Source organism: Marmota flaviventris, chromosome X (assembly GCF_047511675.1).
Source record: "Marmota flaviventris isolate mMarFla1 chromosome X, mMarFla1.hap1, whole genome shotgun sequence".
NCBI classification, from domain to species: domain Eukaryota; kingdom Metazoa; phylum Chordata; class Mammalia; order Rodentia; family Sciuridae; genus Marmota; species Marmota flaviventris.
The window spans coordinates 92381018-92408581 of record NC_092518.1 but is presented as its reverse complement, the minus strand read 5'-3'; the positions used below and the strand labels follow the sequence as shown (position 1 = coordinate 92408581).

General features: G+C 37.3%; 1 protein-coding gene across 5 annotated transcripts in view; it reads right to left on the bottom strand.

Annotated features, from left to right (window-relative positions):
* Window positions 1–27564, bottom strand: part of Mid2 (midline 2) — a 158407-nt gene that overhangs the window by 61850 nt on the left and 68993 nt on the right. For 4 of the 5 annotated variants that reach the window (XM_071606572.1, XM_071606571.1, XM_071606570.1 and 1 more), the window contains 2 exons: window positions 21807–22522; window positions 9247–9342 (listed from right to left, as the gene is read on the bottom strand). In XM_071606572.1, coding sequence (XP_071462673.1) covers window positions 9247–9342; window positions 21807–22466 — 756 coding nt within the window. In that variant the 5' untranslated portion in view covers window positions 22467–22522. The remainder of the gene's footprint in view (window positions 1–9246; window positions 9343–21806; window positions 22523–27564) is intronic. The other variant, XM_071606573.1, reaches the window with a different exon arrangement.

Here is a 27564-nt window from a genome sequence, read left to right as displayed (position 1 = left end):
TCCTGGAAAAAAATGAAAGAGAAGTTGTGTTTCATCAAGACAACTTTTACCCTGCAACATGGTCATGCAAAGCCTTAAAAAGGAGGACCTAGCTAAGTAGTCTGACAAAACAAAGTGCAGCTTCTATAATAAACTGACTATATGGCTGGGAATAATGCTGCTACCTGGAACTACCCATCCTATTTTCACCTCCCACCTGCCTGAAAAATAATATGAGCAAGTAACTTCTTGATGTTGGGCACTACTCCTTCCTTTTGCCAAAGCTGTCCTCCTCCCTACCCAAGAAGGACTCTTAGGATAGAGCCACTCTGGATTATCAAGATAGGTCAAAGGCAGGAGTACATAAGAGGTTTGCCTTGGATCCAGTAATGTCAAGTCCCCAAACAGACCATCTGTTCTTCCAGAGCTAGAACTATTTGGGGGAGAAAAACAGTGGGAATTCCAGAGTTGTTTCCTTCCTTTCTGAACACAAATTAATCAGTGGCAAGCAAACAAACAGCTTCTCTGAAAAGCTGCCTAGTGCAATGGCAAGAACATGGGCTTTGGGGTAGGAGAGATATAGAGTGGAGTCCCAGCTTATCCTATGTGTGACCTTGAGTTAGGCATCTAATTTCTCTAAACCTCCAATTCTCTTTTACAAAATGGGAATATCAACTGTATTACAGGGTTGTCATAAACATTAAGTGAGACTGGAAACAAGAATGCCTGTTACACAGTGCCCAGAATAAATTATTCAAATATGATTCTCTCTCCCTCCCAGTCCCCGCTTAACCATACCACACAGCTGGACTCCTCTTGACAGGCAGAGACAGAAAGGATGACTCAACAGCTGTGTGCATGTCTGTTGTGGTAATGGATGTTTGGTTTAGGTTTGAAATTGTTTTTTTTTTAATTTGGGTTTTTGGCTGGGTTGATGGCAGAAGAGAATGGAGGTAAGAGTAGGACCAAAAGTGTTCAAAGGTGCAAGTTAGGCTTGATAGGTCTTTATTAGGTATCAACTTTCCAAGAGCTCATTGGAAATAGGTAACTTGAGCAGATCATGAAGAGTGGAGCAAGCAGGAGGGGAGAAAAATTAGGCAAGTGTTCTGGTCATATAGTGTCATATGGAATTTGAACACTGAGGAATGGTAATGGAAGAGGAATTCAGCAGATGATAAATGGGGTTACAAGAGGGGGTTCATTGGACCCAAGCAAAATGTAAAAATAGAATGAGAAAGCATGCCTATATGAACTATTTTGGCTAAGAAGACATGACCATACCTGAAACCTTCCTGTCCTATATATATGGGGAAGGAAAACAATATTAATCCCAACTCACTTTATCCCTAATCCATATTATATGTTCCTCCATATATTTCAACTGCAACATTTAATGGCATCGAAGATGTTATTTCACTGTAATACATCAAGAATTGTCACAAAGCATTTTTGAAAAAGGACTGAACACCTTAGGTGTCTGAAATATTATAAAGTGTTTTCTTTTCTAGTATAAAAATAGGCTATGCCCACATTCAGATTGCAGCTGATTTAAGTTTTTTACCTATATTAAATGTAAATTGCTATATACTTAATATATTGAATGAAATACACTGAATTAGTCAGTACTCAAATATAAATGAATAGAATGACTAGGTCAATAGGCACTTATTCTTGCATTGTTCATGGAAACCATTTTCTTCTCCTATAATCCTACTGTAGTTTCAAAATAGGTATTTTATTCTCATAAGGCACTGGTAGCTCAAGTCCTTCTCAGGAGCTATTATGTCTGCTTCCCTTACTCTTCCATCTCTCACAAAAAATACTAACAGAATACTTTGGCTAATGAACATTTAAAAATCCCAAAGAAGTCAAGAGATGAAAGATGCATCCCTCCCTAAAATTTCTCTTTTGCTTTTCTTAGAGGCAGTAACCCAGAGGGCTTTGGGCAGGATACAAGGCGAGTTTACTGAAGTATCAATGTAAAGAATCTATTCTTGCAGAAGGGCAACAAACTTTTGCCTACCAAATAAAATTTGTTTAAGTTAGTAACTGACAACTAGCAGCTAATGGAGCACAGAATCTTTTTTAGTTTATGGCCTTTTCAAACTTACAGGGGTTATTGAATAAGGCCATAGGACTGGGATTGCCAGCATTTTTGGTGCTGCAATTTCATTACACCTTCCTCTTTCCAAAGAAAGTTCTGGTTCATATATGTTATATTTGAAATTGTGAACCTTTGGGAATTACTTTCTTCCACCCCCCTCAGAGATAGTGATAAATCCTCTGGAAGTCCTAAGGTCAAGGATAGGATAATCTCTAGCAAAAGGTATGATGCCCATAAGTACTACTATCAACAACTGTTCCTACTACTACTTTGCTTCTTCTTCCTCCTTTTCTACCTTTCCCACCACCCCTTCTTCTCCCACACCACCATTTATTTAGCCTTGATTATAATGCCAGGTCCAGTAACAGGAGTTTTCCATGTCTTACCTTTTCCTTTTAAGATATCAGTCCAAGTTTTATAGATGATGAAATGATGAAACTGAAGCTCAGAGATGTTCAGTTACACACTTGGCATGATTCCTGTCTGTCCACCTCCAAAGCTACCATATAACACTGCATCTGAGAACCTACATATCATTTCTAGGGGAACCAAGTTATAAAAACAAGGCTTTGGTGAGCACAATGGTGCATGCTCGTATTTACAGCCACTCAAGAGGCTAAGGCAGGAAGATAGCAGGTTCCAGGGTCACAACTTAGCAAGACCCTGTCTCAAAATAAAAACAAAAACAAAAAGGGCTGGGAAAGAAGCTAATGGTAAAGCACTCTTGGGTTCAACCCCCCATACTGAGAAAGGGAAGCTTTGGAAATGGGCAAGAGAGTCCTTGGAGAGGTACCTGAACACCAAGTCAGGAAGGGAAGGGGAACATGTGTGGTTGGAAGTAGTGGATCTAGTAAGTTCTATTGTTAGTTACTCAGTAACAAAATAATAAACAACAAGAGCTTTACACATGTGTTTCTTTGTAATTCCAATTGTTTTCCACTTCAAAAGGATTAAAAACTACCACCCTATTTCTCTCTCATTTTCATGATCCAACTCCTTGTAGCTTGCATTTCCTTACAACTTACTTTCTTCTTGACCTCTTTGAATCTATCTTCTATTTTCATCTTTGCACAGAACTTTGTCCCTCAAAGGTCACTAATGATATTTTATTCTATGTTTTCTCTGCACCAATGGATTCTATCAAAACTTTCATACCATAAGAACCTCTTTTCCTTTGAAATTTTGATCCTTGGTTTCTGATTGTATTCCTCCTCCCTTAACTGTTCTTTCCACCTTTCCTTTGCTCTCCTCCAGAACCCACATCCCTATCTCATATTTCTTACTCACTACAAGTCATCTTGAAAAATGGGTCCAGGAACCACTAGTGACAAGGAGACATCCAAGTAGTATATACATTAGTCTTGAAAAAGAATGTGTAATAGATCAATTAGGGGCACAAGCTCTGAAGAAAAAGAATCTGGATTCAAATCCCCACTACGTTACCTACTGGTGGCATCACCTTGGCAAATCTCTTACATCTTTCTGTACCTCCATTTATCTAACTGCAAAGCAAGAATAACAACAGTGTTTACACCATAGAGTTTTTGTGAGGATTAAATGAGTTAACATATATAAAGTGTTCACCTGGTGGAGAGGATATACTCACTGTTATTTCTTATTGTAGTCTTTAAAACATGAAACCTAAAACTTTTATTCTTTCCACAAATGAAGAGTTTACTTCTGATATTTAACTTTAAAAATTTATACCATACCTTGGTAATCTCATTAAAGCACCACAGTCTTTATATTTATTTTCAGAAGATCAATTGTTGTTGTATTCTGAGCAACAAACAATTATTGGAAATCCATCTTAGCTCCCCTTCTTCTGCACATTCTCCACGGCTTGAAGTGCTACTTAGATGCTGATGACTTCCAGGTTTATCCCTTTCCCAGATCCCTCTCCTAACCTGCAGATACAGCCAACAAGCTGCCTAGCAGGCATTTTCCACCTGACTCTCTGAGCCATGCACAACAAACCTCACATGTATAAAAAGAACTCTATTTCCTAACCTAGGTAAAAGCAACAAATCCATTCAGCCCTCCAAGGCATAAAGCTATGGATCATTCTAGTAGTCTCTCTCATTGCATCTACCTGATCATCAGACTCACTTTTTGCAATGATTCTTACAACTTACATTTTGGCTGAACCAAACTTCTGATACATATCTCTAGGATTATCACCCTTCTACTTTCTTGCATATCATCACCTATTCTCCTTTATCTCATTTTTGTTGGCAAAATTCTACTCATATTTCAAGATAATTCCATTTATATTTACAATTTTTAGTCTTTCCCTAGTCCCTCAGGCAGAATTAGGTGTTTCTTCTTCTATCTTAGCTTGTCATCTTGAAATTACCTTCATTACAACAATGATCACTTCATATTCTATTTGCCATTTTGCCAGTAAGATTCTCAACCAATCTGTGTTCCTCGAGGGCAGGAATCATTTCCTATTTACTGTTATATACCCAGAAGCTTAGGGAACCATTTCAATCATATGATTTGTCATTCCCATCCTCACTAATACTTCTGCTGTGTGCCTCTCCAGCCAAGAGAAGTAATTTATTTTTTTCTTCTTTGACATTTGACCAAAATGCATTATCTCCACTAAATTTTTCCTGATTACACTTGTTTCACCCTACTCACACCTGCATTTTATCATGTCTTCAGTGCTTATAGAGGGCTCCTCCAACAAACATGTTTGTACTTGAATTGTTTACATTCCATTCCTTCTTCTAGCTCAATCTCCCTAAAACATTTAGGGATCATCTCCTGAAAACATTTATAGCAGTGCTTTTTAAATTACTTGCTTTTCAAAGACCTGTTTTGGGGCTTGAAGAAGAGGTCAAACCGTTAGTACATAGGCCCCAAGATTTTTGCTCTTCCCAAACCTAATACCCTTCCAGGGAGCAATAGCATCGGAAAAGGGAAAGGAACAAGCCACCTAAAATGTGATCTCCAAAGAGAAATATTTCCAAAAGTGATTGAAGCTGAGACCCAGGGCTAGGCAGAAAGCTGAAATTCCCCTAACTAAGGGAAACCTCTCTTTCTTCTCTTTCAACACATCTTCCTTCTTTCTTCTTTGTCCTAAGCCTGAAAAAGCAGGGCCACCCAGCTCCTTAAGAGGTTTGTGAAGGGCCATAAAAAAAGCAACCTGCCCATGCAGCTTCTGGGATAGATTAACCCATCATATTGTCGCAACTCTGGAGAGGAAAAAAGAAGATGGCACATTAAATTTCCAGGAAAGTGTTTTAATGTGTTCAGTGTCCTAAAAGCTAAGAACAAAACAAAGTAAACTTGTAAGGGTTCTATTACATTCATTTGTACTTACTGTACTACATAATTTTCCACTAGATACTGTGCTTTCCCCAGCTATACTAAAAGCTCCTGAGGGTCATCAACCATGTGTATTCCTTTTGTAGCTTCTAAGATGATCATCATATTGAGCATGTTGTGTATGCTCCAAGAAGTACTGTTGACTGAGTGATTACTAAGTATTTATTTTTTCCCCTTGCTATTTTTCAGGAATGCTTGTTATTCACAGAATCATGGAATCTTGGAAGCCAAAAGGAAGTATCCATCTGTTGGTATACATTTTCCCTTGACTATGCATTATACAGAGATTTCCTTTGGAAATATAAACAAAGGATGCCTGATGAGCCAGGACAAAGAACTATATATAGAGATCAAGTGGCCAGAGTAGCAAGGTCAAGGCATGCCCTTCCTTAACCAGATTAAAGGGAGTCTTGATCTGCTTCTACCTCCTTCCCATGCCCCCAAAGAAATTATTTTCAACTGCCTATTTACTGAATTCTGAAAGCTGAGAAGCAACTATAACAAGCTACAATTCAGCTAATAAATCTGTGGTGATCTTAATCTCTGTTTCTGTAATAATAGGAAGACTGCAGCTTTGTTTACTTTCTGAAGAGAGTAGAGAACAGGGAGAAAGAACTAGGATAGGGAGGCAGTATTTATGGCTTCTTTATGAAAAGTCAATCTGTGACAAAAACATTTGCAGACAATAAGGAAGGGAACAGGTTTGGCAGGGAAATAGCCTATTCCAGTTTTCTCAGAAGTGCCTTAGATGTGAAACCTCCACCCCCACCCAATGTGAAATGCCTGGTTTGCACTGTGAATATAGTCATTCCTTATAGACAAATCTGGATTAGTTAAAATGAAAACAAACCAAACCATCCTTAAGTGTCTGGCTCTCAAGTTTGACAGTATCCTATTATTTCATTTTATAAAGTATTTATAAGCATTTATGAAATTTCAAGTCCTTCCTTTAACTCCATTTCTAATCCTGGGGCTTGTCCTGAAGCATTTTGGACACACAGGCTTTGCGTTGAATGAATATAATAAGTAGCCTGGATTCACCCTATTATTAAGGGGAAGGTAAGGGCACAGCCCTAACCTTTCACACAGGATGATGTCAGAGAGGACAGACATGGCCTTCCACAAGCTATCCCATAAGGCCCCTATCAAGGATAGAATCCTAAACTGAAAAACCCTGAAGTTAACCCAGAAAAATACACTTTCATGTTCAACATTTATTATATTACTATTCTTTCTTAGTTTTCAGTTAATGTTTTTATCCCATTGTCCATATTTATTGCATGTGGATATCCACATCAGGGTAGGCTTTTGTAGTGTAAACCCTCAGAAAGTAGACACTGCATCTGCACTGTTTTTTTTTTTTTTTTGGATCTGGTATGGTGACATGCATACAGAAGTACTAGTAAAAGGTGACTTTTTGTGTAGCCAGAACAGACAGTAGCATACATGATGGGATTTAACAAACATCCTTAAGAGTTTTCCTTGAATACTTACTTTGCTAGCTCATCACAGGGCTACTTTCCCCTCTTATTTTACTTATGCTAGTGCCACCTCCTTAAGGCTCAGGGTGTAATGCTAACTTCAGAAAAGCACTGATAAAGCATCAACTGTTATCCAAAAGGTCAGAGTGAGTCCTCCCCTACCAAAACAATGATGAATTAATTTGGGAGGGGGGACTAGCTCCTTGCCACTTGAAAACAGTAGGGCACAGAATGTAAAGGCTTGGTTGGCAGCAAGAGCTGGGAAAGGTTGGAATAGGGCTGTGTTTGGGTAAGGCTGGTCACAGTGATAAGCTTCCCTGGGGTGAGGAGATGAAACACTAGAGAGGTGCTAACATAAATGAGCAATAGAAATAAACCACTTACTTTGCTATTTTGACTACTACTTGCTCTGTGTTTAATAGTCTTTTGATTAGAATGAGGAAGGTGATAATTATAATTTCTAACCATATTTTATTCACTATTAAGTGTTACTCCACCTTCAATCATTAAAGTTCTAAACCAAAGGATCACTTATCTAGTCTCCTATTCACAATACTCCATTGTCCCTTCACCAGTGTGGATTTCTTTCTTTTTTTTTTTTTTTTAGATTCTTTTTTAAATTTTTTTTCAGTGTGGATTTCTTATGCTGTATTCTAGCAGCATAATCAGAAGCTTTGAAAGAACAGAACACAGAGGGATTCTGATTAGCTGAAAACCACTCTGAACTATTATTTTGTTTCTCCCCTCTTGGAAAGGATGAGACAGTAGAGAAAAAGTACAGAATAAAGTAACCATTTACAGAATTGTGACATATGAAATCTGGAAATACACTGAAGATTGTGGAGTCAGTTTTAACTCCTTATTTTATAGGTAAGGATGCTGAAGCTGGGAGGTTAAATTACTTACATTATGTGGCCAGTTAACAGAACAGCCAAGTCTAGAACCCAATTTTCCAACTCACATTCCAATTTTTTTTCTTTTATGTCTTATGCTTCTTCTCAAATCCCCTATTCTATTCTATGCTCTCACACCTAAGTTTAACCAGTACCATATATACCCACATAAAGTACCATTCTGTTCCACAGAGTGCCGCACAGGGATTAAGTTGCAATGGTATGCTCATCATACAAGTACACTCTACTCCAGGAAACCCAAGACTTTAAGTCCAAACAACTGGGAGATGTGGCATTATTCATATAATAAGAGCAAGTCTTTGCTTTATAAGAAGCAAAGTCTCTACAGTCTTAAATAGGAATACCCAGGTGGTATTATAGTAAAATATTTAACTACTTAAAATAAAATAAACTTGAACTCTTAACATTCATCTGTCATACAAGTAAGATTAGAACTAGAAAATCAGGCTCTAAATAGAATCAGAAACATTCATATCCATCATTACCCATGAGGAATCCTCTTTTTTTATATGGCCCTATTTAGATTTTAAGGCCTATGATTAGTTCTTCAACAAAAGCAACACAAAACTAAATGATACATGGGTCTGGGGTTGTGGCTCAGTGTTAAGAGTGCTTGCCTAGCATGTGTGAGGCGCTGGGTTTGATTCTCAGCACTGTATATAAATAAATGAATAAAATAAAGGACCATCAACAACAACAACAAAACTAAACTGATAAATCTGAAGTTTTGTGCATGTTGTTGAGAAAGAGAGAGGAATAACATCTTTCTTTCATGATGCTCAATAAAGAAGAAGTCAACTTCTCTTTTGAGCTATGCTCTAATATTCTATGTAGGTAACAATTTTTAAAACCCTTACACTTGTACAGCACTTTACAATACACAGACAACCTCAATGTAGATATTATTTGTTGATAAAAAGAATAAGAGGAAAGATGATGAGTGAGGGCCAGGTAGGGTGAATGGTATAGCTAAGACCAAAGGCAGGGAATGAAGGGAGGACAGGCAAGCAGTCTTAATCATATTGTTACAGAAACAATATTACACTAATGTCCCTCACCTTACCTCAAGGACTCAGAGTTCCCAACTTCCTTATGATACCCCAGTAAAATCTTTAGGCAGTGATAATGTCCAGTTTGGTGAAAGAAGAAGCACATTTCATCTCTGATTCTCATACTACCTGCTTTTTGGAAAGGAGAGGGATGGCCTCTTTGACTGCTATCCCCGCAATTCATCACCATTACCCATTTTTAAAAACATAGATATCTGTCACTTTTCTTCTTAGGACAAACATCCTAAAGGAATGAGACTTTCTAAAACTTCCATTCTGACCTTTGTTCCAAATGACTGAGCTATATTCTGTCAAAATACAAGTCCCAAATGATTGCCCAATCCAGGTCCTCTGAAAAAATTGCAAATATTTCTGTTACATACCTCAACCTGCTGGCAAATCTGTATTAGTTTGGCCATTTGATTTTCTAGTTCACTGTTGCGTTTAACCAGGTTGGTGAGGTTCATCTCCAGAGTTTGCTGTCATCGCAGAGAATGTGAAGCCAGAGGGAAACAGGAAAGAAGGGGGGGAAAAAGAACAATGAGACCAAGAACCAATATCATGTAGAGATCATTCAATAAATAGATATTTCAGAGATTCATTGAGCACTTGCTACAGGCTAGGACTGTTCTAGATACTAGTTAATAATGCTGTCCATCTGTTCCAGAGTGTAATTATTGGGCAAAAGACGATATTCCTCACTTTGTAGGTAGATGTAGGGATTTATTAACATTAAACGATGTAATATTTTATAATATTATAATATTTGGAACTTTTCAAAATATCTCATAGTAAATATCTCAGTTTTCCCTCATAGTAATTTTATAGCATATAAAAATTGGTAGCATCTCTTCTACCAATGAGTAAACTAAGAAAACTATAATTTATTGAATGATTACTGCTTGCCAGATTATATTCCATGCAATTTCATATATACCATTAATATATTGTAACAATTTCACAAAGGAGATGCTAGTATTTTACTGATGAGAAAGCTGAACTTCAGAGTGAGTGTAAATCATTTTGAAGTCATATAAGTTTGCAGCAAAGTGAGGATTGGAACCCAGATCTCTATCCCCTAGACACAGTTTTGACTCAGTACTCTGGTTTTTGTGTTTTGTTTTGTTTTATTTTGTTAGTCTTCTTGTTGATGACACTATAAATTTATCTGTAGGCTCCTTCAATGAGAAATTCATAAAAATCAAGCATTGTATCTCACAATATTCCTTCTTTGGAACTAAGGCATCTTCCACAGATATGCTCAGCTTCAAACACAAGGCCTCAACTGTATCAAGAGGACATCCGTTGCTTACCATCATTTATTAGCACATGCATTCTTTTATGTATACATTAGGAGAGTACTTTGCATGTTTGTTGAAAATAAAGTAGCTAGAACAGTACTTGGAACTCCAGTATATTTTTCAGTTGAGCAGGCAACTCTCTCCTATTCCTTATGTGAAGATTTGAGTGCTATTTTACTCTAGATGAATTATGGGTTTTTAAATCCTTTTCTCTCCTCAAGTCTTTATCTTTGATGGCTATTTTTTCCTCCAGGACCTGTCCCAATACCTTCTCATCCAACATACCAACATACCGCAAAGTCTGTTCCAAATGTAATACCCCAACTTGTTGGCCCTTGTCATTATAGTATTCCTTCTCTCAGTCTTATTAACTGCTTCATTGCTGTCTCTGTGGTTATTAATGGTTTCTAATTGTTCAAAGTTCGCACTTTTGAAAGAGAGGATAAGAATAACAGTGGGCAGTGAGCAGACATGGATGAAGAGAGGGGACTTGTGTTTTGGGCCCTTTCCTATCTACTAAGTATCATAGCTCAATAAGTGGGCACTGTCCCTACGAATATATCTCAGAGGATATATTCACATAGACATATGTATTTCTAGGCTGGATATTCTGATTTCACTTGTTCTAAAGCTGGATTTTTAAAATATATATATTTACTTTTTTAGTTGTAGTTTGACACAATACCTTTATTTATTTATTTTTATGTGGTGCTGAGGATTGAACCCAGGGCCTTGCATGTGAGCACTCTACCGCTGAGCCACAACCCTAGCCCTTAAACTGGATTTTGAAGACCACCTTAACCATTGCTTCCCTTCTTGCCAGTGTCTCATTTTCTTCAGCTTTATTTCCATAAAAGTGGTTTTTCAACATTTATTACAGTTTTCTTGGCTTGAGGGTTTCCTCCCTGACCTTCTTTAATCCCACTAACATCTCCATCTGTGGTCTCCTTAGTAAGCACAAGGAAAGGGAAGAAGGAAAAAGGCAGAGTATTGACAATTGATTTGGGCATGATCTCTAAGCTAAATAGATACCAGATAGGGGGGAAACAGCAGTTTGGATTTTTTTTTTTAAATGGTAACTTTTAAAAATATCTTTATTTATTTTTTATATGGTGCTGAGGATCGAACCCAGTACCTCACAAGTGCGAGACAAGCACTCTACCGCTGAGCTATAACCCCAGCCCCAGTTTGGATTTTTAATATAACAAAAATATATTGAGCATCTACTCTGTTCAGTACAGTGACTTCACAGATAGGATGTGAAATTAAGATGGATTTTGAAGTATATGTTGGATTTTATCAGACAGATGGAAGAGGGCAGGGTGTTCCAGGCACAAGGAATAGCATGAGCAAAAGTAAAAATGAATAAAGTAGTTAGGCACTGTGGTGCATGTCTCTAGTCCTAGCTACCTGAAAGGCTGAGGCAGTATGATCACCTGAGCCCAGAAATTCCAGGAAAACCTAGACAATATAAGTAAGATCTCATCTCAAAAAGAAAGGAAAGGAAGGCAGTGAATAGGGATTGGAAAGGAGGAAGAAACAGAGATATAGAGAGGAAGGAAGGGAGGGAGGGAGGGAGGTAAAGGAAAGAAAAGAAAGGTAGGAGGAAGGGATAGAGAATACTGTTCAGAGAATGGTAGTTTAGATGGCTAGAACAGAGGGTACAAAGAGATTAGTAGGGGACAAGGTTGGAAACGGAGATCAAAGTCCTGTTATGAAGGTCTCAAGTGTGTAGATGAATTTGTACATACATTTTTTCCAGTATAAGGTGCTTACCAAAGGCTGTTGAGCAAGCTAATGGAATAATCAGGGTTTCATTTAAGACATTTACCTAGCAGCAGTATGTGGGGCAGACTGAAACAGGAAAGCCTGGGGGGAAGAGACACTGGTTAGAAGACTGAAATATTAGGCAGTTGCTAATGCAGGTCTGAGCCAAGCTAAGAGGATAATGAATAGAAACACATTTGAAGAAAAGATTTGTCACTGTCAAATATGCAGAGAGTACAAGAAATATGAGCATTGGTAAAAGGCAGCTAGATTCGCTAATTAGAGATCACAGCCTTTGAAAAAGGAATTTCAGTCGGGTTTTTTAAACAGATGCCAAATCATAGGGTTAAAGAGTACGTCATTAGTGACATAGTAGAGGCTACAAATCTAGAGTCCTCTTCAAAAGTTTTGTTGTAAGGTAACTGTGACAGAGCTCAGTTTGGTCAAAAGATCTAACTTAAATTAGAGAGTGGGAATTGGTAATACATCCAATTGGTCAACAATTTCCTCTACAAGTGGTCCAAATTCTTAAATCAATGGGAATTCCATGTATCAACAAATGAATATATCAACCTATTAGGTAAATATAATATGTATTGATAAATGCAGAGCAGAAACAGTATTAGAAATCTGTTTCCAACTGTGAAATATTTCCATTCAAACATAGAATTCCATGGGGAATTTTTTTTAACAATCATAAGCGACCTGTTGCAACACTGGTCCTGAAATTGATAACTCATAAATAATTCATAGTGCAGAGCAGGACTAAGATTCCTGCTGTGTGTTCCTCATTTATGGCCCCAAACTGAGACTCATGCCTTCTCTATAAAGCCACTGAAAACAAAAATTAGAAATGAACACATAATTTGGGATCTGGTTAGACTATGGGCCTTGGGTTACCGTCACAAAATTATGGTAAATGGTTAGTTTGCTCTGGCCCCCTAGCAATTTGCAGAATGCTAGTGCATTTTAACAACACCAAACTAGAAATGACAAGATGATTCTAATTTCAACCTTGCTTCATTAATATGAAAATGCTTTGAAAAATAAATCTTTGGCTAATGAAACCACCATCTGTTGATGGCTTTTTGCCACTGTTTTCTTACATTATGAGACATAATTTGAGGAAAACACCGAACATTTACTTACTCACTTCCTATTCATTTACAAAGTATTAAAGCCTCCTCTCAAATTGGAATTGATTCTCAATAATGAACATATGCAAAGGGAAGCAGAGAACTGAAGCAATTATGCAGCCTGTTTCCTCACCCTTTCCTTATCAAGCCTAGCACTGACAAATGATTTAAAACTAAAAATTCTGGGCCATTCTAGGTTTGAATGATTTGATTTATTTGGCCAACAGATTATCTTGTCTGTACTCTGGCTGAGTAAACAAAGTGTGTGTGTGTGTGTGTGTGTGTGTGTGTGTGTGTGTGTATACATGTGTGTATGTGCACATGAGTGTGTATAAATTCTCTTTATGTAAAAATAAACATGCTTTGTTGTCATTTAGCTTGAAGAATTGGTTTGTTTTGTTCTTTTCTTGTGCAGTCCTGTTAATGACTGGGCCAGGTTCCCTCTGTCTAAACTCAGTTAGTACAATTTTCTCAGAATAGTTGAACCATGACAGCAAGAGAGCCAAAGTGGCAGGGGAGATTGGAATGGAGATATCTGCTGGGAGGAAATGGGGACAGGAGGTTGGCAGGGAGAGCAGGATGAAGCTCCCATTTCCTGCTGCAGGAGGTCACCTCTGGGTCCTTTGTGCTTCCCCTTTGTGAGGGTTAGAGAAACCAATTTGTTTATGAAACTGGGAGACCCTCTTTCCCTCCAGATATCTATATCATTCTAGCTCTTACAAAATTATACATGTGTCTAAACAACACAAAGCAAGGAGAAGATTTGGCTGGCTTGCATAATTGAGATTCAAACGGCCCAAGTTAGCTAAATTGGCAGTCTACACTGATTCCATTTTTACCCATGTTCCACTTCATTTGTGTTATATAGACAGCCTCTTTGTGCTCCATAGTACCTTTCCCAAAGATGAACATGTTTTGCCATCTGAGAAAGGTGGGCACAGGTTATTCTTCCAGAAAGCATCCATCCAATTTTAAAAAATGACTTGTCTAACCCTATCAAAATAATTGCTATATTTTTAGCTTCTCTAGTCACAGGTTATTTCAGGTAACTTTCTTACGTGCTCCCTCAAAAAACCTGGCCATGCATCAAAACACCAGCTCTTCATTAAATCAAGAGATTATTGTTACAGGACAAACTGGACTCTGATCTCCATCTGTCATACTCTATGAAGGCAGATGTATTCACACGTTTATGAGCACGCTTACATGCACCAACCTGACACAGTAAATTCTAAAGACTAAAATGGGATGCAGCCTTTCTGTTTGTTCTACTGAAACATCTAGTATTGCCATTGAATATCTGTATCTATCTGGCTTTCTAACAGGTATAAGGGGAACATTATCTAAACCTAGGCAAGATTCCAATCTTGGAGTTTTGATGTGGAAATTGAACCTTGAGGTGAGTAGGAGAGGGAGAAGTGAAGAAGGGAAGAAAGGATAATCCATCCAAGCCTGATTCTTCCCAATTGACAGAAGACAATCTCATCTTTAAAAATAATCTGAGCCAGTGACCCCATTACTATTGTTTGACATGTTCTTTTTAGACATCCTGTCTACACACAGATATTCCTAGCTCTTCCAAAAGCCAGAAGCCAGAATCTTCACATGCTTTTGGGGTCACATTCTGCCTTCTTTTTTAAATTGCTTGTCTTAAAATACTTACTTTGCTTTCACTTCAGTCTGTCACTTTATGTATCAATTACATATGGCCTTTCAACAACAGAACACACCATCTGGTCCACAAACTGAAGCCCACACCCTTATGCCAGCGTTTATTCTTTCCCCAAACATTTATTTGCTGTTGTATAGACACAGGCTACATCCCAGAATGAAATGCAGGTGATATACTGGATATATAGAACATAGGCCTACTCTACTTGAGGCTTGTTAGAGAATAACTAGACCCTCAAGCCAGGTGAAGCAGGTTGCATTCCTCTTCTTTACAGAAATCTCTGTAACTACCAAACAAAGACACACACCTACTCATTTCCCCTCATCAGGAATGCTACCCTAACCATCTGCAATTTTCCCATCATCAGGCACAGAGCATAATTAATTATCTAACTTAAATGATTAAATTATTATTTGGACCTTCTTTTTTCATTTCTTTTAGTTGTAGATGGACACAATACCTTTATTTTATTTATTTATTTTTATGTGGTCCTGAGGATTGAACCCCAGTCCTCACACATGCTAGGTGAGTGCTGTACCACTGAGCTACAACCACAGCCCCATTATTAGGACCTTCTAAAAGAAAATATAAACTAAAAATCTAAATCCAGTGTTTAGTTTGCTACCACTCAGAATAGTTAGCCAAAGCCACTCTACTTTCCTAAAGGCCTCAGGATTGTATTCCACTTGCACTCTTCCTCTTTTGTGCCAGCCTCTCATGCACATCCTTTCCTTTCTCTTTCATCTGTTTTTCCTTCATTTCTAGAACATGAGTATGCTGCAAGGCTAAATTCTTGGCCCCCACTTGGCTCACCACTGCACAAATCTACCTCCATGCTGAAGCCACTCCAATCTATTTCTCTAGCCTGGACTTTTCTGTCACTGGAAAGGCCTGAATTTCAATTCCGTCTAGGACACTTACCTTTTCCTTTCTAAGAGCACTCCATACTTACTCCATGCTTCTCTATTTCCAAATGTTTGAACACATTCTTTTCTCTGTACTAGAACATTCCCTTCCCTGAGTCCACCCCATCCCCTGATTGAAGGGTATATAAAAACTTACCCCAAATCTCTTAGTGCCCCTCCTATGCTCCCTCACAACTCCCTATGTCTACACAGTCTTATAACTATGACCTTACTTGTCTGTCTCCCCACACTAAACTGAGAGCTCCACCAGGGATGAGACTATCCTGTCATTAATCACTGCAACCCCAAAACCTCTCCTGGTGACTGGAATCTAGTAGATGTCCAGTAAATTCTGATGAATAAGTTAAAGGTGAATGACCCACAATCATATCAAATTCAAACCTAAAGTTAAAACATTCATCTTTTATTAGGTACTGGGGATTTAACCTATGACCTTGTGCATACTAGGCAAGCACTCTATCTTTCAGAGCTGTTCTATCTAGGAATGACAAAGAACAAGGTGTTACTTCATTATTTCAACCATTCATGAACTTAAAGGTCACTATCACATTTTCCCTTCAAACCCTATTGCTTTGAGTTTAATAATTCTTGTTTCCTTAATCTTTCCTCACCTGTATTATGTTTCTGTAATATGTTTCTTTGTCCCCTCAAAAAAACAGGACTTTTATCAAACCCAAAACAATCTGAGTCAACATTTGAAAATTATTCTCAAACTAATGATAATTAGCACCTTTCAGATGTTGATGAAGAGAAGACTTAGTACAAAACAAATAACAAAAACAGAAAGATAAGAGCACAAATGATAGGAGTATTATACTTGTTAAACTTGATCCCCCCCCCAAAAAAACCAGAAAACATCTTTCAACACAGGATTCTATTAATATTAAGTTAGTATAAAGCCAGATAAATCAATATAAATCATGGAGGAAAAAGAACAAATAATCAAAGTAGTCTTAGAGCACTATTTGAGTAGAGATAAAATAAAATGCATTTTTACCCATATAGTTACAGGGAACATGTACAGATTTATATATATTATATGTAATGGGGAGCAAATCTTGAATAGTTAGAGACGGCAAATAAGCCAAATCTACAAGAAATAATGACTTTATGACCATTAGTTGGTTTAACTGAGAAACCCCTTGACAGATATTGGGCCTATTCCCATCCACACGTGTGCCATGACCACTATGGGCCACATACCCCAAAAAGAAACAAGGATACACAGCCACAGAGTCATTCTCAGGCACTCATTCATGCAAGAATACACACATTCATATAAATTGATGTATATGTATGTATAGAAATATATCCTCTTTCAAGCTGATCTCTCATGAAGATATTTTTCTTCCTTACTTTTATCTTCTACTCATACTGGTTCAGAAATAGTCAAATGCCCACTGATATATAAGTTAAGAGGGTATCTGTCTTTGTCAACAGAAGTGAGTGTCAAGTGGGTGAGTGGACAACTGAGAGAAGGTGGCAGCTGAGTGAGAATGGATAAGTGGATGACAGAGCAACTGAGTAGGAAGAAGGACAAGTAATCAACTGTGATAAGATTCTAGAATATCATATTTTCCAACCTTTTAACTCCTGTTGTGGCTTTCCTTTGAACATTCTCCAAGTCTCATACCTCCTTTTTCTTTGTCTGGCAATCTTTGGTTCTCTCTGTCTTGGAATCTCTTTATTTGTGTGTGTGTGTGTGTGTGTGTGTATTTCCCACTGGCAAAATGCTTACTCCAGTGCCAGGTAATATTTTATAACAATGAGATCCCTCATATGTAAATGTAACTTCATTTAAGAATTATTTGTAGTAATGAGTTTGTGGAAATGTAATGAGAAAAAGAAAATATGCTTGTTTATTCCTTTCAGGAAATTTCTCTATTCCCCCTGGTTTTCATCAGCTATAGTTTTGGCAGGCTGTGGGCATGGAAATGTGAAGACATCATTTGCAAAGAGATTTATACAGATGTCACCATAGGGTTAGGCAGTTGGAAAATCCAGCAATCAAAATGAATAGGCATTTAAAATTAAGGACATGCCATACTTTTGCTAACACTCTGGTTTTGAAGATTGTCAGTAGTTCACAGGAGACTTTTCAGACCTCAAAAGTATTCATAGTGGCAAGACCAATTTATATCCACTAAGATGAGAACCAAAGCAAGCTACAGAAAATGGTATACTTCCTTCAAATCCATTAAGGTGACAATTCATTTGTATTTCAAAAGCATACTATGTGTGCTAAGCACTAAGGAGGATACTAAAGAAACTGATCTCAATGAATTTATGGATGTACCTGTGGTACGTTGGAGTGGACTTTCAGGGTTTTAATTGAGCACCGCTAAAAATAGGTATAATTCCTAAGCAGGCCAAGGGAATAGCACTAGCAAAAGTTAAGAGTGAGAAAAGATAATGGGATGTTTAAGAGACAAGAGGGTAAATGAAGGTAGAATGTTTCAGAGTACTAATGAGAAATGATAAATGAGCAGCATGGAAACCAAGTTGTATAGGACAGAGTATCAAGTTGAGGTCTATCAGCAATAGAGAGCCACCAACATTTGACCACTTTTTATAAAGTCAACAATCATTGTTATAATATCAATCTTTGATAAGGGGAGAAACTCATGGGATGATGAAAATTCTGGAATGTAAAATAGTTTTATACAAATGCAGCACATATCATGAACTAAGATATATATTGGGACTAGTAAGTGAGAAGCAAGAGAAGCAATGAACAAAATAATTACTCTTGTAGGCCTTACAATTGTACTAACTATCAAGAACACAAGTATCCTTTGAAATTGAAGAATTAATTGAACCACTGGTAGCCTTTTGAAGGATGTGTGTCCTGCATCTCAATCTTTTAGGCAGACTAGACAACTAAATAAGATCCTGATACTATGTAAGTATCCCCAAGCTTTCTAATTCATTTTGAGTATATGTTAAGAAGACAAGCCAGCTTCTGGTTATTCTAACCTTTCATCTATAACATAATGGTTTGTTTGTACTTTGCTGAACAACAAATATTAGAAACAACTAATCTTAATCAGAGAGGTTAGTACATAAAAGTTAGTTATAAACACTAAAAATGAAGCTCCAGAGTTGAAAAGTAAAAATAAACACTGTATTAGTTACAGGACAGAAAGTCAATCTCTTTGAGATATACATAAATAAAATCAGTCTTCTCCTTCTCTCCACTTACAGGACTTCCCTGCCCCTCTCAGGGCCAGGGGAATATGCTCAGACAGTCTCCCCCACAGCTTCTGCTAGCCATCTTTCTTCTTTTCTCCTTGGGGAGGAATCAAGCAGATTAAGAAGATAATCCTAAATGCTTCTCTAAATTAAACTTAACCCAAAGAAGTGAGTATATATGACACTAAAAATCAGAACTGCTCTCTGCTTAATGTGGGGAACTAATATCATTTTCCACTTGGCACCAAACAAAAATGACCCCACCATACTCATGCGCACACACACACACACACACACACACACACACACACACAAAGCAGCACCTCCTTCTCCTCCCCAAAGTCCAAGATGTTCCAGACAACATAACAAACCACACAGTTGGGAATGATTCATATGTTTCCACTCTCTGTCCAAAAATGAGCAAAAATAGTTTCCACTTAATTTATAATCAGAATTTTCTGCACATTTCCTAAAACACGAAACGGGAACTATTAAAAATCTGCTCTTTCTTTCTCTAAAAATTACTGACTAGTCACAGACTGAAGCATCTTTTGATAAATACTTTCATGTTTCCTCTATCCCTTGAGACAAGAGTTATATAGCTATATGATGCCAAATGTCTAGTCAATCATCCAGTGTTTTCATATGTTTTCAAATAGTTGGTGTTCAGTAGATACAGGCTTACTCTCTCCAGTCTTTTTGTTATCTCAACAGTACATATGGATACGGATATTTGTTTGGAAAATTTCTCAAGGCCAATGCCTTATTATAGTCCTAACACCTGCAAATATTTGGCAGAGATTGTTCCATCCTCTCCAAATCCCCCATTCTTCCTACAATCCCACCGCCATCTATCACCACTATGAAGTTGTAAGTTTATATAATATGCCCTTTCTTTGATGCTGCTAATCATTTTTCTATGACCCATTAAATGTGCAGTTGCTAGAGCAAAAAGTTAAGTTTCAAATCACATTTCATGAACATACATCTAAAACAAAGTGGCAGAAGGCTACAATGGAAAAATTGTCAATTTGATCTAGACACTGAGATTTAGTTGCAGCTCTCCTACTACTAAACAATTCTGTGACTTTGACCAAATCCCTTAAACTTTCAAAGACTCAGTTTATGCAGCTTTAAAGTGTAAGGTTTTGGCTAGACCAGATATAAGGACTAAAATTTTATGATTCTAAGGATTGAAGTCAATGAGATAATCCCCCTCTGTTGCCTTGATATGAATGAGAGTATCACCTTGAGTGAAATCAAATGATAAACATTGAATTTTATATACATTAGATATAAATAATAACCTGAATTGGCACAAACCATTATCAGTGTGACCATTCTCAATATTAATTACAACAAATTACAGAAGGGAAAAAGTGTCCTGTTCTGACTACTCCTACCCTCATCAACATTATATATTTTACATAAGTTTGAAAGAATTTTCCAGAACATGGAAGGAAGAAAATATTCACTCCCTTCTTGCTCTCCTTACATGCTATCTAGCTCTTTCTTTCTTTATTTATTTTTTTTATTTTTTGGTACTGGGGATTGAACTCAGGTGTACTTAACCACTGAGCAACACTCCCACCCCTTTTCTGTATTTTATTTAGAGACAGGGTCTCACTGAGTTGTTTAGTGCCTCGCTAAATTGTTGAGACTGGCTTTGAATTCAAGATCCTCCTGCCTCAGTCTCCCAAGCAACTGGGATTACAGGCATGCGCCACCACACCTAGCCCCTATCTAGCTCTTTATTCTAACTTGGCCTCTGTACTCAGGTCCTATTTTGAGGTAATAATAGTACTATCCATTTAAAGATTTTATTTTTATGGAATCTTTGTTTTGTAGCTTCCTTCTTAAGAAAAATTATACCACATAGCAGGCAATGGGAATAAAACAATATATCTGACATTTGTTAGCATCAATGTGAGGTAGGAGGACTTAAAAAAATAGGAACTTTGACTTGCACATAAACTTCAGATGCTACAACTCCAGAAAACTGTCCACTGTCCACTGAACACAAATGAAAGACTTGGAACTTCCCAGGTGGGTACTGCAAACAAGTGCTTCAGTCTGTAGCCCACAATAACAAGCACTGGCACAAAATTCAATACTGAATTAAATATTTATTGCATTTAGTTGAAATTGCTAGTACAGGTCTTTGATTATCCCTCCTAATTTTGTGGTACATTAAAATTTTTTTGTTGTTTAAGTTTTTTTTTTTTTTAATTCTTAAGGCAGGTTTAGAATTACCAGTGTTAAGTGCTTAATGACAGTTTGTAATGGCCAATAGCATACTTTTGTTTCTTTTTTTTTAAAAGAAAGAGAGAGAGAATTTTTAATATTTATTTTTTAGTTTTCGGCGGACACAACATCTTTGTTTGTATGTGGTGCTGAGGATCGAACCCGGGCCGCACGCATGCCAGGCGAGCGCACTACCGCTTGAGCCACATCCCCAGCCCCAATACTTTGTTTATTTACTGCACTGAACATGCAAATACAAACATATGCTAACTTCCTCCACAAAAAATCTCTCATCTATATAGATACACTCAGACACCTCCACCCACACCTACACAGAGACACACCCAAACATGCAAATCAGTGCATATGCTTATTGTAGTACACCTACACAGGCACTCACATACTTAAAAGAAGAGTTAGAAAGATCATAGCAAACATATGCAATATGCAATATGCCACTGACAGAGGAGAGAAATTGCTGGTTCTCTGGATGGACTACTGGTGGAGTGAGCCATGGGCTAAATCCCCTGGAATTATCCAGAAGTATATGAAAGCGTGCAGGTGAAGTTATTGCTCATGAGAACAACTTGGAGATCACTCTGTTGTCTATAGGAAAAGTGACCCATTTTATTAGGGAACTTGCTAACTGTATAACTATGTGTTAAGAGTCAAAGTCATGTAAGGAATATTTTCCAGATCCCTTACCTTGAGTTTCTCAAATCGATCATTCAGTGAGGCGACTTGATGGTCTCGGTGACGACCCACCAGTTTGCATAAGGCACAGATCAATTGGTCATCAGATACACAGTACATATTCACTTTCTCATTCTCATGGTCCAGGCAGGTAATCCCCCGAAGATGTGTGTCTGGCACTGGTTCCACCAGGCGATGGCTGGTGAAAGGTTTCTTGTTGGGGTGTGTGGCCCTTAGGCAACGGTCACAGTAGGAGACCTCACAGGTGATACATGTTTTCACTGCATCCCTTGGCGGGTCCTGCTCACAAAATTGGCAAGCAATTCGCTCACTAGACATGGTGGAACTGGGCCTATATGTCCTTTCCCGGCGGCTCTCACTTGGGGAATTGGGCCCACTGACTGAAGCCTTCTGGAAGCGATCAATAATGTTCTGCAGGGTCACATTCCTCTTGAGGCCATCCAGGCCCCGGTGGTTCAGCGAGATAACATACCTGCACGTGGGACACTGGAAAGCAGTAATGGGTTCAATGGATTCACCGGAGCTGCAGCTTGAGACCAAGATGCGATGGGCACAGCTGAAGCACAGACTGTGAGCACAAGGGAGCAGAAGGGGGTCTTCAAACAACTCGAGGCAGATTGGACAGGTCAATTCAGACTCCAGTGTTTCCATCTTTAGTGAAAATAATCCTGCTGAGGCATTAAGAACCACAGAGGCTGGGCTTTCACCTGTAAGGAATACAAAGCAAGAGTCATTAAGTATTTCCAAAGGAAAAGTGGATATTGCAAAATTATATTCTAACCAATCGAGACTTTACATGCTGAACTACCCAGGGATGCTTGAGCAATAGGAAGGTAATTTGGGAATTAATCAGGAAACCTTTCTTCCTGCTTCAAACCTTGTTTTTGACAAATGCCTGCATTTATCCTCTTGCACTAATAAATGAGCCAAGTGGCCACCTCTGGTTTTCTGATTAACATTACCATTCCAGCTCAAAATATTGGCATGATCATTCTCTCACATATTCTCCACTGACATCTCTTCTCCAGGGCTATGATGAGTTGAAGGCCCTGCAAAATTCTTAATCTCTATTCTCCAATATTGTTCTCTATTTCACTTCAAGGAAAGATATAAGGGCTACTCCTATTTCACATCCAGTGGAAAGAAAACAAGCCCATATTTCAAGCTAACTCTCTACTTCCTGAAATGATTCCATTCTGAGAGCCTGCATGAAAAAGGAGAGATAACTTTAGAAAAATGTGGTTCTCAGTGCAGGATAATAATTTCTTCTTCAGAGTGTGAACTTGAATTACTTCCTATTATCACACATGGAAATGTCTGTTACATCCCATTTCTAGTAAACTGAGTTGGTAGAAACAAAAAATGAGAATTCTCACTTTTGCTTTCTTTCCTCACCTTCAGAAAACCCATCAAGTCAAATGGGAATGAACTTTAAATTTTGACATATTCAGCAATAGTTGCTGATCAATGATAGTCATACTACCTTGTGGCTTCAGTTTGATTTTATTTTTAAACACCACTGAACTAGCAAAAGTGTGTTATGAAGTTTATCTCCCATATGTCTTTTAATACTTCCTAAAACATAACCAGATGCAAATCAAGATCAAGATAGAACTTAGCCAGATGAGCAGCCAGAAATTTTCAGATCTGAGGACTTTCATTTTAGTGTGCATCAGAGAGTAAAAGAAATCACCCAACTGACATGAAACTAACAACCTGGTTAGCCTCTCAGTCTCTCCATTCTCCTACAGGTATTTCTGAGCTATACAGATCTTACTGTAATGTATCTTCCATTAATTAAAATCCACACACATAAATATTCAAAGTTAGCTTTAAATAAGAAAAAAATATAAAACATCTTTAATTGACTGAAATTGTTAATCTATTAGTATAGGAAAGAAAAAGGCATCTTTTGATTTTGAGCTTTTGTTCATCATTACACTATCATCATTCAAAACCTCATGGGGGCTTGAATTTTTTATTCCACTCATATATTTATCAGTGATATCTGCATACCTCTCACAGGATGCATAAATACTGAGTACAATTAAACCTAGTGCATATGTACAATAGATGTACACCCAAAGGCTGTTTCTAAATCAGATCTTTTAAATGCACTGAACTAGCTAGATACTTAATGAAAATCTAGTTAAAAATAGGAAAGTGGGGTATAAAAGGGAAGACTCTTTGTAAAGCAACCACTCTCAGTTAGTTTAATAGGTTCAAAGGTGTGTGTAACCACTTTTCAAAGGAAATGTGAGATGTGGATCTAGGGATGTAGCTCAGTGTTAGAGTGCATGCCTAGCACATGTGTACTAAAGAAAACTGAAAACTAAAACCTGAGACATGTATTTTTATTTTACAATCTGTAAGTACTTGAAAATTGTTGATCAGTATTTTATAGCTTATAAAACCTATCAGCATGCATTTACAGAGATGAAAAATTAAAATATGCACATATATAACAGAATCTTAGAATTGAAAAAGGTTTCAGAAAAGAAAGATTCCAATTTCCGCTCAAGGTAGAAATATTGCTGAGATAGCTCCACCTTATTTCATTTAGATGCTCAAATTCAACATGTCCATAAATGAACTTGTGTTCCCCCACTATCCTTGAAAAAAAAATATCAGCTCCTTTTCCAATTATCGCTGCCTGGTAAATATCAAGCCTATAAACCTAGGAGTTCTCTCATTTACATTTATAACTTCAACTACTGGTGACGTCCAGAATATTCTGTTTCATTTCATTTACATATCTGTATATCTAGTGAACTCTCTCTGCTCTTTCAGGACATCAATGATTTCATATTTTTTTTCACAGCATGACACCTCCACAAACTAGGTATTCAATAGTTGTTAATAAAGTATTCCTTAAAGTAGCAGTAAGAAGGGATTTAGCATTTATTGAGTACCTCCTGTATTCTGAGTACAATGTTAAGCACTTTACACACATTATTTCACTGAATTCTTTCACAAAACCTGTGAGGAAGGTATTATTATTATCTTCATCATATAGTTAGGAAAGTGGGGCTCAGGGTTATTAAGTAAATCAACTGGGAACATAATACCCAGTCACAGGTCAATCTAATGCCAATACCTGTGCTCTTTACACCTTAATTTCAATCATCTCACTTCCTTCACTGTATTTTATCTTGACTATTTATAAGAGTATTCTAAAGAGCAGGTTTCTACTTCTATTTTTGACTCTCTGTCCCTCCAAATCTGTCTCCTTCATTCTGATCACTTCCAGAATCATATCTCTTTGCTCTAGGGCCATCTCCACTTCACACTACACTTCTACTACTATCTTCCAGGGCTGCATGTTTGCATTCCTCAGCGTCTGTGTTGGAAGCTACCTGGGTTGATCAGAAGCATTGGGGAAAGCACATTTATGGTTGAAACCTATATAAAATCTACCAGAGTGCCACTGTTTTCCTGTCTTAGAAGAGTTATTCTACACAGAGGGAAAGTTCTCCTATTTTGCCTGAAGCCCTAAAACGTGTTCCCAAATCAACGTGACCATTGAAACTCACTATGAAACTGAGCATGGGAAAATGTGCAATGGGTCAGGATTACCTTGAGTAAGGTCAAAAATACTTGTTCTTTTTTTTTTCATACTGGAGTTTGAACCCAAAGGCACTTTACCACTGAGCCACATCCCCAGCCCCTTGTCCATAACTTTCAAAGGATTCTTAAGAGTCCTTGACAGAAAACTCAAGCAGCACAGGGCTCAAAGTAACCAAACTTAACTGATTTCAGCTCTATGAAGAACAATGTAAAATGGTTACAATCTGTTGCTTATTGTAAGTAATTTTTCTATTCTGTTCTATTTTATTATCATATAGTAATTACTTTAGCCAATGGTGGGGAACTGGATACTTTTATTAACTTCTTCAAACATTTATTTATATGCATAAACTCTCATTTATGAGGTCTCCTTGTTCTGGTTACTCTTAGTGATTCAGCATCCTTTCAACTGCTCTATTTTTCTATACCTCCATGATTATCAAAACACTTTTACATACATTATCTCAATTAGCTTTCTCAATTTTCTAAAAGGTGGTAATACTATTACAAGAAAATAATTTGTCCAAGGTCATACTTGTTTGAAAATATTAATGCTAATATTCAAACTTATGGAGAAAACTCCAGAAATAAACCTATATATTTATGGCCAACTTATTTTTAATAAGAGGTTCAAGCTCATTCAATACACAAAGAAGAATCTTCTCAACAAATGTGTCCTCAGACAATTGGATCTCCATAAGCAAAAGGATGAAGCTGGAGCCCTACCTCATAACATATATAAAATTAATTCAAAATGGAAAAGTAAGGGCTGAAATAATAAAATTTTTGGAAGGAAAGTATACATTTTCATGAACTTAGATTAGGCAACAGCTTTTTAAAAATATCTTTATTTTGTTTATTTTTATGTGGTGCTGAGGATCAAACCCAGGGCCTTGCGCATGCCAGGAGAGTGCTCTACCTCTGAGCCACAACCCCAGCCCACAACAGCTTCTTAAATGATACCAAAAGCACAAACGACCAAATAAAATATAAATAAATGGTATTTCATCATAATTTAAAACTCTAGGGCTGCCAACAGAACCATCAACATAGTGAAAAGACAACTCACAGAATAGGAGAAAATATTTGCAAATCATATCTGATAGGAATCTGGCATCTAGAAACACAGAAAACTTATAACTCAACAATAAAAAAGACAAATGGCCCAATTTAAAAATAGACAAAGGGTTTGAATACACATTTCTTCAAAGATGATATACAAATAGCCAAAACACACATGAAGACATGCGCAACATCATTAGCCATTAGAGAAATGCAAATCAATGCCACACTGTAATACTACTTCACATACACCAAGAAGGCTGTCAACAAACAAGCCAAAATCAGAAAATAGCAAGTGTCAGTCAGAATGTGAAGAAATTAGAGACCTTATACATTGCTGGTAGGGATGTAAAATGGTGCAGCTGCTTTGGAAAATAGTTCAGCAGTTCCTCAAAATGTTAAACAGTTATCATAAGACCACAGAAATTACACTCCAAGGAATATACCTAAAAGAATTGGAAATGTAATGTACTCATTGAAAAATTTGTACACAAAATGTACATAGTAGCAGTATTCATGGTAGCCAAAATGAAAACAACCCAAAAGTCCATTAAGAGATGAACAGATAAAGAAAATATGGTTATACATATAATAGAATATTATTTGACTGTGAAAGGAATGAAGTACTGATACTTGCTACAACATGGATGACCCTTGAAAACATTATTCAGAGTGAAAGAAGCCAGACACAAAGGCCATGTGTATTGTATGATTCCCTTAATGTGAAATGACCAGAATAGGTAAACCCATAGGAATAGAAAGTGGATTAGTGTTTGTTAAGGGTCAGGAAAGGGGGAGGGGAATGATAACTAACAGGTACAATTTCTTTCTGGGATGAGGAAAATGTTCTGTAATTAATTATATAGTGGTGATGGTTGCACATTTTTAATATACTAAAAATCAGCGAATTAAACACTTTAAAATGGTGAATATTTTGGTGTGTGAATTGTAGCTCAATTTTTTAAAAAGAGAGATTCAAATCCAAATCTGTCTGACTCCAGAGTGGAAATAATTAACCACTGTACTATACTGCCAACTGTGTAATTACATAGTATTTACGAACTCTACTGGATTGCTTACTTCTTTTGATTGTTTTTCTAGGTCAGTGATTCCCTATCTA